This window comes from Haematobia irritans, chromosome 4, assembly GCF_050003625.1.
Source record: "Haematobia irritans isolate KBUSLIRL chromosome 4, ASM5000362v1, whole genome shotgun sequence".
In the NCBI taxonomy this organism is placed as follows: Eukaryota; Metazoa; Arthropoda; class Insecta; order Diptera; family Muscidae; genus Haematobia; species Haematobia irritans.
In genome coordinates this window covers 121,625,920-121,640,998 of record NC_134400.1, presented here as the reverse complement: position 1 = coordinate 121,640,998, position 15,079 = coordinate 121,625,920, and the positions used below count along the sequence as shown (strand labels likewise).

Genomic DNA, 15,079 nt, shown 5'->3' with positions numbered 1-15,079 from the left:
TTTATTTCTATAGAAAATTTTCTCAAAAATTTATTTCTATAGAAAACTTTGTTAACATTTTATTTACGAGTATATAGAAAATTTTATGAACATTTTATTTCTATAGAAAATTTTATCAACATTTTATTTCTATAGAAAATTTTATCAAAATTTTATTTCTATAGAAATTGTTTAAAAATTTTATTTCTATAGAAAATTTTCTCAAATTTTTATTTCTATAGAAAATTTTCTCAAATTTTTATTTCTATAGAAAATTTTCTCTAATTTTTATTTCTATAGAAAATTTTGTCAAAATTTTATTTCTACACAAAATTTTCTCAAAACTTTTGCTCTATAGCAAATTTTCTCACATTTTTATTGCTATAGAAAATTTTCTCAAAATTTTATTTCTATAGAAAATTTTGTAAATTTTTTATTTCTATAGAAAGTTTTCTCAAAATTGTATTTCTATAGAAAATTTTTTCAAAATTTTATTTCTATAGAATTTTTTCTCACAATTCTACTTCTATAGAAATTTTTTTCACAATTTTATTTCTATAGACAATTCTTACAAAATTTTATTTCTATAAAAAATTTTCTCAAAATTTTATTTCTGTAGAAAATTTTCTCAAAATTTTATTTCTATAGAAAATTTTTTCAAAATTTTATTTATTTATTTTATTTCTATAGAAAATTTTCTCAAAATTCTATTTCTATAGAAAATTTTCTCACCATTTTATTTCTATAGAAAATTTTCTCAAAATTGTATTTCTAAATATAGAAAATTTTCTCAAAATTTTATTTCTATAGAAAATTTTCTAAAAATTTTATTTCTATAGAAAATTTTCTCAAAATTTTATTTCTATAGAAAATTTTCTTAAGTTTATTCGTATAGAAAAATTTCTCAAAATTTTATTTCTATAGAAAATTTTCTGAAAATTTTATTTCTATAGAAATTTTTCTCAAAAGTTATATTTCTATAGAAAATTCAAAGTTATATTTCTATAGAAAATTTTCTTAAAAATTTATTTCTATAAAAAACTTTCTCAAAATTTTAGTTCAATAGAAAATTTTCTCAAAATTTTAATTCTCTAAAAATTTTTGTCAAAAATTTATTTCTATACAAAATTTTCTCAAAATTTTATTTGTATAGAAAATTTTTTTAAAATTTTATTTCCATAGAAGTTTTTCTCACAATTTTACTTCAATAGAATTTTTTCACAATTTTATTTCTATAGACAATTCTCTCAAAATTTTATTTCTATAAATATTTTTTTTTTAAATCTTATTACTATAGAAAACTTTGTCAACATTTTATTTATTTATCTATTCTCAAAATTTTATTTCTATAGAAAATTTTCTCGAAATTCGATTTCTATAAAAAATTTTCTCAAACTTTTATTTCTATAGAAAATTTTCTCAAAATTTATTTCTATAAAAAATTTTCTCAAAATTCTAATTCTTAAAAAATTTTTCAAAACATTTGATTTCTATAGACAATTTTCTCAAAATTTTACTTCTATAGAAAATTTTCTAAAATTTTATCTCTGTAGAAAATGTTCAAAAATTTTATTTCTATAGACAGTTTTTTCAAAATTTTATTACAATAGAAAATTTTTTCAAAATTTTATTTCTATAGAAAATTTTCTCAAAAATTAAATTATCTATAGAAAATTTTCTAAAATTTTATCTCTGTAAAAATGTTCAAAATTTTATTTCTATAGTTACAATATAGAAAAAAATTTTAGAAATTTTCTATAGAAAATTTTATCAACATTTTATTTCTATAGAAAATTTTATCAAAATTTTATTTCTATAGAAATTGTTTAAAAATTTTATTTCTATAGAAAATTTTATCAAAATTTTATTTCTATAGAAATTGTTTAAAATTTTATTTCTATAGAAAATTTTCTCAAATTTTTATTTCTATAGAAAATTTTCTCAAATTTTTTTTTCTATAGAAAATTTTCTCTAATTTTTATTTCTATAGAAAATTTTGTCAAAATTTTATTTCTACACAAAATTTTCTCAAAACTTTTGCTCTATAGCAAATTTTCTCACATTTTTATTGCTATAGAAAATTTTCTCAAAACTTTATTTCTATAGAAAATTTTGTCAATTTTTTATTTCTATAGAAAGTTTTCTCAAAATTTTATTTCTATAGAAAATTTTTTCAAAATTTTATTTCTATAGAATTTTTTCTCACAATTCTACTTCTATAGAAATTTTTTTCACAATTTTATTTCTATAGACAATTCTTACAAAATTTTATTTCTATAAAAAATTTTCTCAAACTTTTATTTCTATAGAAAATTTTTTCAAAATTTTATTTATTTATTTTATTTCTATAGAAAATTTTCTCAAAATTCAATTTCTATAGAAAATTTTCTCACCATTTTATTTCTATAGAAAATTTTCTCAAAATTGTATTTCTATAGAAATTGTTCTCACAATTTTACTTCTATAGAATTTTTTTTCCACAATTTTATTTCTATAGACAATTCTCTCAAAATTTCTATAAAAATTTTTCTCAAAATTTTATTTCTATAGAAAATTTTCTCAAAATTTTATTTCTATAGAAAATTTTTTCAAAATTTATTACTATAGAAAACTTTGTCAACATTTTATTTATGTAGAAAATTTTATTAACATTTTATTTCTATAGAAAATGTTGTCAACATGTTATTTATATAGAAAATTTTATCAACATTTTATTTCTATAGAAAATTTTATCAAAATTTTATTTCTATAGAATTTTTTTAAAAATTTTATTTCTATAGAAAATTTTCTCAAATTTTTATTTCTATAGAAAATTTTCTCAAAATTTTATTTCTATAGATAATTTCGTCAAATTTTTATTTCTATAGAAAATTTTCTCAAAATTTTGTTTCTATAGAAAATTTCGTCAAATTTTTATTTCTAGAGAAAATTTTCTCAAAATTTTATTTCTATAGAAAATTTTGTCAAAATTTTATTTCTATAGAAAATTTTGTCAAAATTTTATTTCCATAGAAAATTTTGTCAAAATTTTATTTCCATAGAAAATTTTGTCAAAATTTTATTTCCATAGAAAATTTTGTCAAAATTTTATTTCCATAAAAAATTTCGTCAAAATTTTATTTCTGTAAAAAATTTTGCCAAAATTTTATTTCTATAGAAAACTTTGTCAACATTGTATGTCTACAGAAAATTTTATCAAAACTTTATTTTTATAGAAAATTTTTTCAAAATTTTATTTCTATAGAAAATGTTTTCAAAATTTTATTTCTGTAGAAAATTTTGTCAAATTTTTATTTCTATAGAAAATTTTCTCAAAATTTTATTTCCATAGAAAATTTTCTCAAAATTTTATTTCCATAGAAAATTTTCTCAAAATTTTATTTCCATAGAAAATTTTCTCAAAATTTTATTTTTATAGAAGCCTTGTCCAACATTTTATTTCTATAGAGATTTTAAGGAGAGGAATTTTTCGCAAAATCTACCAAAACATCAAGAATTCTACCAACCTACCAAACAGAAAAAATCTGCCATTTTTGGTAGAATTCTACCAACGGTGGCGACCATGTCTTCAGGGAGTACATTTCCAGAAACACATTATAAAACTACCCAATACTTGTGGTCTCATATAATTATTTATGGACACCAAAATTTTAGTTTAGTTCCCAAAATACATTGCTGTTTTCAGTGATGATTATTAAAAAGTTTCTTTATCCTCCTCCCGTGTTCCTCTCCATGATAAACAAAAATCAAGGAAGCCTGGAAGACCCCAAAGCAAATAAAACAAAAATCTTATTTTTCGAAATTACCAAAAATCAAGTTTGATATCACTTCAAGTGGAAACGCTTAAACACAAATTATTACTTTCAATAAACGCTTCATTGTTTTATTACATTCTTAGATAGTAGTTTTCCAAGTGGGAAGTGTATATGCGTCCAAGTCATGCCACAACTTATCCTTCATTTTATCTTAACGATTGCTTTAGGCAATACCCACACGCACACACCCATAAAAACTCATAAATTTAGATTGTATGATCCCTAACGAAATAAATACTTTGGCACACGCATATACACTCATATTGTCATACACGCATACACACTCATACACGCAGCCACACTTATATGCCAAGAATTCAATTTAAAGTAACTTTGCTCTCGATTTTTCAAGTAATATTTGCCCTTTTTAGCAGTCTGTCGTCCGAACATACTATAAAAAAAAAATAATAATAACATGTATATACGGCCGTAAGTTCGGCCAGGCCGAATCTTATGTACCCTCCACCATGGATTGCATAGAAACTGGAAGTAAAGACTGCCATCCACAATCGAATTACTTGGGTTGCGGTAAAACTTGCCGATGACAAGGTATCTTAAAACTTTTTAACACCGTCTTCTTAATTGTAAGTTAGTCCATACGGGGTATATATTAAACAAAGAGACCGATTAAATACGTATATAACTCAGCTTGACGAAATTTTCCATAGAAATAAAATTTGGGCAAAATTTTCTATAGAAATAAAATTTTGACAAAATTTTGTATAAAAATAAAATCTTGAAAAATTTTGTATAGTAATAACATTTTGACAAAATTTTCTATAGTAATAAAATTTTGACAAAATTTTCTATAGTAATAAAATTTTGACAAAATTTTCTATAGTAATAAAATTTTGGCAAATTTTCTATAGACAATGCCAATTTTGGCATGGTTGTTAGCGGCCATATACTAGCGCAATGTACCAAATTTCACCACATACCTAATTTCAACCGGATCGGATGAATGTTGCTCCTCCAAGAGGCTCCTGAAGTCAAATCTGGGGCTCGGTTTAAATGGGGGTTATATATAATTAAGACCGCTATGGACCAAGTTTCGCATGGTTGTTAGAGAAAATATACTAACACCATGTACCAAATTTCAGCCTATCGGATGAAATTTGCTTCTTTTTGAGTTTCCGCAAGTCAAATCGGGGGATCGGTTTAAATGGGGGTTATATATAATTATGGACCGATGTGGACCAATTTTTGCATGGTTGTTAGAGACCATATACTAACACCATGTACCAAATTTCAGCGGGATCGGTTGAAATGTGCTTCTCTTAGAGGCTCCGCAAGCCAATTCTGTGGATCGGTTTATATGGGGGCTATAATTATGGACCGGTTTGGACCAATTTTTGCATGGTTGTTAGAGACCATATACTAACATCATGTACCGAATTTCATCCGGATCGGATGAATTTTGCTTCTCCAAGAGGCTCCGCAAGCCAAATCTGAACGTCGGTTTATATGGGGGCTATACATAAAAGTGGTCCGATATGCCCCATTTGCAATACCATCCGACCTACATTAATAACAACTACTTGTGCCAAGTTTCAAGTCGATAGCTTGTGTTGTTAGCGTGATTTCAACAGACGGACGGACGGGCGGACATGCTTAGATCGACTGAGAATTTCACCATGACCCAGATTATATATACTTTATGGGGTCTTAGAGCAATATTTCGATGTGCTACAAACGGAATGACAAAGTTAATATACCCCCACCCTATGGTGGAGGGTATAATAACAATTAAGTACGGCACTTAGTAGGGTCAAGCCGAAGCTTAAATATCTTACCCAGACTCCTTCCGTTTTTTTTTTGGTATATCCTCAAGCACATAGTGGCCACAGATCTTCAAGAAAATATGCCTACAAGAAATATTGATTTTAGGCCAGAGAATGAAGCTGATTTATTTTTGTCGACGGAGGCTAATATAAAATTTTTACCACCGGCGGCGGCCGACATAAATTGGCTGTTAAGCGGCGGGAAATTATCCATTATAAAATTGAGGTTACCCGAATGGTTATGAAATCAATTGTGCAAACAATCGTTCAATCATATTTACACCGAGCAAAAAAATTTGGAAGAACCAAAGGCACAACTTTAAAAGCACTTCCAGAAGATGAACTCCCAATGATGTTCTTTATTTTAACTACCCAGGAAGTTCTTTTAATTCAATTTTTATAACTTGTTTTTTTTCATACTTTTAATGGGTAACTTTTTTTGTTTCAAATAGGTTAAACACAGAGTAAGAATTCATAAAATGGTACAAAACATTTAAATTTTGTCGAAAAAAATGCTAAATCTAATCGGAAAAAATTGTGAATTTGTGAACATATTTGAGGTCAAACGTTTCCGTTTAAGCGTGCATTCTAACGCTAAAATTATAAAAAATTATAAAAATTATTTATTTGACAAAATATCGCAGAATTTTTTAATTTGTATCAAACACATTGAATTCGGATCACACCTAAAGAAGTGATGCAAACTCAGTGCAACGGCTGTTGAAATGGAGGACTTCCGTCCTATGACAAGCCCATGTTAAATTCATCGCTTCTGCGTCACTTCCAGATCCAAAACGAACATTTTCATTACTTTTTTGGAGACGCTTGTTTTGCTGGGCATTTTAGCCGCCGCCGACCAGTTTTTGCCAGCCGACGGGGAACTTTAGCCGCCAATCAATCAAATATATTGATTTAAGTCAGCAAAAATTATTAACAATTGTTGTATTTTTTGCCAAAATTTTGAACTTTCCATCCACCATCGATACTGATCGAAAATGATCAAATTGCTATAATAATTTTGCAGAAAATTATCACAGAAAATTTTAAATAAATGTAAACATAATTGTATGATTGGTTGTACAACTAATCTCATTACGATTCGGATAACTTCAAATTAGTTTTATAATGGATATCTATCCGCCGTCGAATAAACAAATTAATATAGGCTTAGCCGACAAGCCTTCGCCGCCGCCGGGAGTAAAAATGTATCGTCAGCCACCGCCAACAAAAATTGGTCGGTTTCATTCACTGTTGCTGAGTGAGATTTTTGCTAACTTTGGTTATGGTTGGAGGGTTCAAAAATTTGTTATAGAAATCTTCTGATATAAAGAAATTGGCTGCTAAGTTTAAGTCGAAATAACTGACGTAATCGGTGGCGTCTTCGACTGGCAAAAACTGGTTGGCAGCGCGACTTGGACGCTACATTCTCTGTTTTAGAACCCAAAATATATATATACCGATCGACTTACACAAAAAAAAAATATTTTTTGTCTTCAATCACGAAATTAATTGACCCAATTAATTTTTTAATTGAAATGTCTTCAATCACCGAAATGATGGTATCAATTAGAAAATTAATTGAAAATCAATTAAAAAATTTATTAATACTATTAATTTTTGTAATTGATTTTTGTTTCAATTAAAAAATTTGTTGAATCAATTAAATATTTAATTGAATATTTTTTAAAACTAAATTAAGCCTTTGATTGGAAAATATTTGTTCGCAAGATTCCGATTGCCATTACAAATCGATTTTGATTTCATTTTGTACATGGCGTTTTTAAGATGGTTAGCATGCCCGCCTTGCATACAAACGGTCATTGTTTCGATTCCAGCTTCGACCGAACACCAAAAAGTTTTTCAGCGGTGGGTTATCGCCTCTCTGCTGGTGAGTGTTTCCAAGCTTCTTTAAGTGGATTCACAGCTATGTTAAACGCCGTTCGGACTCGGATATAAAAAGGAAGTCCCTTGTCATTGAGCTGTCGGGCAGCATTCAGTGATAAGAGAGAAGTTCACTACTTTGGTATCACAATGGACTGAATAATCTAAGTGAGCCTGAAATATCGGGATGCCCCCAAATCTAACCTAACCTAGTGCCACCATCCTTTCTCTCCAATATGCCCCAAGCACAAAAGTCCAACTGATCGATATCGAGAGATATTAGTGATCATTTTGCGGTGGAAATTTTTAAGCCATTCTTGTTTGATGCGTGCCGAGTGCGATAGTGCTCACTCCTGTTGGAATGTCCGTGGTTCTCGCCCGAAATGTTTGTCTGCATTTTTGTACCCCATTGTCGATAAATACAAATGGCAATCGGCCATCGGCTGTTACAGCGGCCCACACCGGCGACGCTTGAGTTCTAGTGGTCAATCGAAGTTTTCAGCTGAATTCTTTGGCAGGAAAACTGCAACATTTTGTTTATTCACAAACTGCTCAATTAGGAGAAATCCAAATTCAGTAACTGGTCACTTTCGTGCCGGCGAAACAAATTCTTGGCTCTTTCCACACGGACGAAAAAAGACTATTTTTCATATGTATCGGTGTAAAAACTATTTATTTGGAACTAAAACTTTTAGCAAATTATTATTAAGTGCAAGCATATAACGTTCATAAACTATAATAATATGTTTGGAACATAGAAACATATATGTGTTTACAGACGTCAAAGAGAGCGATATCACGCTTGAATTCCATCACGAATAATATTACTTCTGAATGCAATAGAACAAAATGCTTTTGTAGGCTTGTAAACAATACAATGGACTATCACAGGAATAAATCTGTCAGCTGTCAGACGTGTGGTTTAAAAAGCACAACAACCTGTAGTTGATTGCAATACATGTCAGCCACACTGTATGCGTTACAAATGGAAAGGAGAGCCTTTTATACCTCCCATTGTATAGTGAAGAGTAACAGACTAAGACGTAAGAGAAATTGTCGACAGCATTTCGATACTCAAACACACAGACAAACACACACACACACATTGACTAAGCGGCTAGTGAGACAGTGTGAAAGGATAATATTTGTATGGGAGCATATTTTATGGTCTTTGTGGCGTCTAGAAATCTGTGTGAACAGCCCACATGTAAGTATTTATGGACTATGTGCCAACACACTACCAATACAATTTCATACAGCACACACACACACACTGACACATGCGTTTAAACACTTGACTATTACTATTCACTAAGTATAGTTGTATCATGTATAATATACATGTGTATGTAAGTAATATACATATGTCGACATGATTGTGTATGTGTGTGTGTTTATTTCTGGCTTTATTGTTATTGTTTATCATTTTTGGTGTTTCGTTGTTGCTTTTTTACTGCACTACTGTACTATATAAAAAAAATATTCTCTCAATACTGGGGATAAAATATGAAAAGTTAAACGTTAAACGCAAAAACCACTTGGCAACAAATTTCTTTATGCGTTGTGTATGAAACAAGACAATCTTCGTAGAGAAAAGGTTAACAGTACACGGGCTTAGCCCACTAATATTAGGAAGTAAGAATGCTGGAAAAGCGCTACATATATAATTCGCTATAATCACAATTACCTGAATTTAGTTAAATCGAATAGAATTTAATATACGCCATATACAGTTGCGGTCAAAATAATAGCAGTGCTCAATACGTTCGTACATTGTAGTGATTATTTTTCTTACAGTACATATTTTAATTGCCATTACTGTATGTACCGTTAGTATTATTGACAGCAAATCTTGTTTGAGTAGCAATATGGATTTGTTGTTGCAGTTGTTGTAATTACAGTGTCCACATAAGAAAAGCGTTCGATTCTAATCGGTCACAATAATAGCAGCGCTAACATAAAGTTTGGATAAATCTAACAACATCGAATTTTCTGGATTTTTTGTTTTAAATAGTAATGAATTATTACTATGTTATTTTAATATTTCGAAATAATAAAATAACCTATTTTATTTTATTAGTGGGGGCGAGGAAACCATTGTTCAGCTGAAAAGAGAAATTTTATAAAAAAGCTTGTAAAGGAAAGCAAAACATATAAGGAAATTCAAAATTTTCTTGAGTGTTCTACGAAAATGGTAAGAAACCTATGAAACGAAAGCAGAAACACATGGGTGTAAAGAAATAAAAATAACTTCTTACACGTTTGAGTGGTTGTAAGTTACTAATTTATTGAACAAAATGTTCAACCTTATATACTAAATCTTAAGCTAGCTACAATCTAAATATTCTTAAAAAGTAAAGATAAACAAATACTTATACAACACTATCTTGTATTTGTTACCCCTTAGATAAGATTGTATGGCCACGCATGTGCAGCACATTGTTGCGTTATCAGCTACGGTTACACATGTAATGCATTTTCATTTTATTATACCATAAATCTATTCTACATACACATATCGAAGATAGTGCATGTTTATAAATCTAAACATTCTGCGGGCGGTCACATTCACATGAAATTATTTATTTATTTATTTAAGTCTATGGATTACAATCCTTACAGACTAGCAGAATTAAAAGTAAATTAAATCTAAAGTCGAGTTAAACTTATTTAAGGACATTGCAAAGTCCAAATCATGCAAGCTACTCAATTTATTAAACTCTTTAAGTGCTCTTAAGATTGGTTCATGATTGGCATAGTTACTTCTATGTAAAGGTATACTAAAGAACTCAAATTGACGCAAACATCGCACTGGTAAATTAAAGCCAATTGTTTCAAGAAGCAATGGGCAATCTATAACTCCATTTACGATCTTATAGATACATTTAATAGAACATTTGGATCTATGATTGCTTAATGTTTCTAAATGAATCAATCTACATCTATCTTCATAAGAAGGTAGAGGATCAACAAAAGCAATAGGGGCCAAAGCAAATTTAATAAATTTCTTTTGTAGTTTTTCAACGCGATCAGTATGTACTTTGTAGATTGGATTCCAAATCATGTTGGCATAATCAAGCTTAGATCTAACCAAAGCAGTATATAGTGACTTTCTGGTGTACGGATTAAGAAACTCTTTGCTATTACGTTTGACAAACAATTATACCATATCATATTCCACTTAACCTTATCAGAATATATAATTTTTTAAAAACTAATTATACTTAACGCTAAATTCTTATAGCGTAGCACGTCAAATATGTGACCGGTCTGGCTCTTTCGGGGCTTTCTTCTTCCTTCGCCAAAGCAGCATTGTCTTCCTTCTTTTAATTTCTTCGTTGTGCAAACTGCACCCATCATTAGCGAACTGTTCCTTGAAGATAATCGCTACCATAGAACGCACCAACTCTGCACCTCGTTGCACTCCGGCGGTGAATGATAGTCTTCTTTTCTCGGATCTATTCCACGAAACTTCTTCACCGTTTTTAGTGGGTAATTGACTGCCTTGCCTTTTTGCTGGACACCTCTTGCGCCAATATCTTGGATATGTTGCTCTTTCAGCAACAACAGTTCCTCCCTTTACTTCCCAAGTCATCTTGACTGTCAGATGCCAAATTTTCTTCCTGTAAAGTTCAAACAGAAACATTAAGAGATTCTCCCAGAATCTCAGATGATTTGACGCCTTTTTGCGGTTATCAATGTCTTCTTCAGTTGCGGCTGGACCAGACTCTTCAGTATCGACAGCTCTTTCGACTTGCGCAGCAGCAGTACCATCAGTTGCGGTGGAAGTAGTAGTAGTAGTACTATCTTCTGTTTTTGTAGACGTTTGCTTTTCATTTGATGGCTCTTCGGATCTATCCCTATAGACCCACATAGTAAGATTGACATCAGGGCTTCTTGCAGTCGAATATGACTCATCTGATCTATTCCTATAGACCCAAATAGTATCAGGGTTCCTTCAAATGGAGCCTAATTCCGGCATCACTATCGTTTCTGTTGTAATTTCCTGTGGAGTGACAGCAGTATCATTAATCGTACTTTGTGTAGGTTGTTCCTCCGGCGACTCTTTGGATCTATTCCTATAGAGCCAAATGATAGGTTCAGTGTCAGAGCTCCTTCCATTGGAATACGAGTCCTGCCTTATTGTAGCCATCGTTCTAGCCTCTAATGCGCTTAGTCTTCTATGGATGTTTTGCACTAAGATAGTCATATAGTGCCTCTATGCGATCGAAAGTGTCAATCACTTCTTCGGAATCCAAATCGAAATCCCTCAAACTTTCCGCAAGCTCTGCCAATTTCTCGAATTGCCTTTCCAAACCATACTTTAGTCTTCTCAAAAAATTTTTGGAATACTGGCCCAATTCATATTTAAGCACAGACATTCTGGCTTCTAGTAATTCCACTTGCCACTGGAATCTCATTACCAATCTTCTTTCCATATTCGGTTCCATTATTAGATGCTTCCTAGCAATCTAATCCTTCAATAAGTTGTTATTCTTTAACCCTTAGTAAAGAACAGTTGAACTTTAAGATTTACCTGCACACAGACCGGGGTTCCCTAATGAACGCAAGTGTGCAGGATTTCCAATCTAGGGAGTGAATTCCCTTTCTGCAACCCTTGCCGATTTTACCTCCGATCCGATCCACGGGTGGGGGAAAACTCGATCCGGCTCGAAGGACCAAAATGTAAAGAAATCATACTTTACGCGTTGAGTGGTTGTATGTTAAGTCACTCAAACCTTCAACATTCGCTTGTTCTTTACCCCTTAGTAAAGAACATTTTCTTTGTGTGGATATATTTTGAAGGCGCCAATTGGTTACTTCCATTATTTTACTTGCAGTTTGCAGCTAAGCATATTATATTTACAAACATTTTATGTCCCAAACATAATATGTTCTAATATATTAACATATATGTCCCAAACATATTATGTTTACATATATTTATATAAAAAGTGATTTTCTTAAGAAGAATATATGAATATTTTGAATTTCTCATACCATTGCTATTTTTTTTTGCCGCTTAAATTCTTAACTTCTCTCAATATTCGCTATATATTTGTTTCTACCTTAAAGACAAAAAAGATGCACACATCAATTGAATATAATAAAAAAAAATAAATGTATAAATTCAAAACAAATATGCGTGTTTGGTTTAAGAAATTTTATTGAAGTGCAGCACTGCTATTTTTTTGATCGCAGCGCAGAGGTTCTAAATCGCTTTTTTTGGAAATAATTATGTAACTTTTGAACGGATAAAGATAGCAACATAATTTTTTCTGTGTGTGAAAGCTGAAATGTTTTCCTCTAGTGGGTCCACGGCTGACCTGTAGGCGTTGAAAGTTGGTCACCTCGGGGGTATGCAATTTTAATTTAGCTGTAAATTCCGCTTCTGGGTCCATGTAAAATATTGGCAAAATCTGGTGTTGCTGCAGAAGCCAAAGTTTTGCTTAGATTTGCTTGAAATTTTGCAAGGTCTTCAAAATAGTGGTTTACACCTTACAAAAAAACCGTTGCCATAACCTTACTGGGGCACTTCCTCCAGCATCAGTCCATTGTTTAGATTGTTCTTTTGTCTCTGGAGTGTAGTGGTGGATCCATGTCTCATCAACAGTTATGAAACGACGCTTAAACTCCATTTTATTTCGCTTAAACAAAGCTATTCTCATACAAACAAATTTCAGTTTAAACATCTAAATTCACTGAAAACAAATCATACCCGGTTCCAAGGTTTTTTGTGTTTGGTAGTAGTGTAGATTTTGGTATTGATTCCGAGCCAAAGAAGCGGAGGAATGAAATTAGGATACCTTTAAGACACGATTCTCTACTAAATTTGAGTTTTGCGTATTTAATTTTAGGACACAAATTTTAATTTATTTGTTTATTCTTAAAAACTTAGACTTCAATTATGGCAAGTTTCAAGTAAAAAACGTCTTTAAAATAAAGTATTCGGCTTCATCTTCTACTTTTTAACGCTTTTCTGCTTTGCAGTCAAGATACAAAAAGTCAACAAATTTAAAGACAATTTTATTAATTTTGAATACATTTTCAAGTTGACTTTAGTCAGACAAAAGTTTCTTTCATGTAAAGATTCCCATTGAAAATGAAAGGAAAGAATCTTTATATCAGCGAAATGTGTCTTATATACTAAACAAAATTCGCATTCGTATTTTAAGGACATGAAATCTTTGGCTTCACGACAATATTTTTTTTAGAAGTAAGCCTACGGGAAATTGATCAACTCCAGAACCGGCACAGGACTAGTCCCTGTTGTGTATTGGCCGATCCTGGTTCTCGTCAAGACTTATGGAAGGGACTGGTCACTTTAACATGGGTTTGTCATTGATGGGGTAAATTCAAACTTTAGGCCACGTCCAGGGACATTTTAGGCCAGACTCGGCCAAACTCTTAGGACTCTGTTTCATTTTGGTTATCCGAATCGCATCAAAAATGAAAAACTTTTGACATATGTTGAACAATCGATTACCAGAATGGTAATTCTACTTGACTAAATGTATAGATCCATTAAGATTTCTATATCAAGCGACTATGGAAATCATTGAATAATGACTATGCGACAAACTGGATCATCGGTACCAGTTCTGTGATAGGTCCGTCCGTGGCGATTTGCACCAATTTCCCGTATGGAAAGTATAATCAAAATCTTTACTAAAAAATACAGTATGCTTATGACTGTGCATACTGTATTTTTAGTAAAGATTTTAGTTATACTTCCCATACGGTAAATTGGTGCAAATTGCACTGACGGCATGTCGGCCAGGCCGAATCTTATGTACCCTCCCCTCCACCATGGATTGCATAGAAACTTGTAATAAAGACTGTCATCCACAATCGAATTACTTGGGTTTGCGGTAACACTTACCGATGGCAAGGTATCTTAAAACTTCTTAACACCAGCTTCTCAGTTGTAAGTTAGTCCATACGTGGTATATATTAAATCAAACAAGTATATACGGCCGTAAGTTCGGCCAGGCCGAAGCTTATGTACCCTCCATCATGGATTGCGTAGAAACTTCTTCTAAACACTGCCATCCACAATCGAATTACTTAAGTTGCGGTAACGCTTGCCGATTGCAAGGTATCTTAAAACCTTCTAACATCACCTTCTAAATTGTATGTAAGTCCATACGTGGTATATATTAAATCAAAAAAGATCGATCCAATACGTATATAATTCAGTTTGACAAAGTAGACATAAAATTTTGACAACATTTTCTACAGAAATAAAATTTTAACAAAATTTCTATAGAAATAAAATTTTCCCAAAATTTTCTATAGAAATAAAAATTTTGACAAAATATTCTATAGAAAGAAAATTTTGACAAAAATTTCTACAGAAATAAAATTTTAAAAAAATTTCCTTTGGAAATAAACTTTTGACAAAATTTTCTATAGAAATAAAATCTTGGTAGATTATTTGTGGCTCGACTGGCAACCATGATTATGAACCGAATAAAATTTGAACAAAATTTTCTATAGAAATAAAATTTTGACAAAATTTTCTATAGAAATAAAATTTTGAAAATGATGAAATTTTTATTATGAACCGAATAAAATTTTAACAAAATTTTCTCTAGAAATAAAATTTTGACAAAAGTTTCT

General features: G+C 30.6%; 2 protein-coding genes across 4 annotated transcripts in view; both read right to left on the bottom strand.

Moving 5' to 3' along the window:
- The window catches only part of LOC142234847 (protein alan shepard-like), a 726,065-nt gene that overhangs the window by 643,608 nt on the left and 67,378 nt on the right, over nt 1-15,079 (bottom strand). The window lies entirely within an intron of this gene.
- LOC142235755 (uncharacterized) lies at nt 10,089-10,520 on the bottom strand. The gene has a single exon (XM_075307014.1). It carries the CDS (start codon nt 10,518-10,520, stop codon nt 10,089-10,091), a length of 432 nt encoding a protein of 143 aa, XP_075163129.1.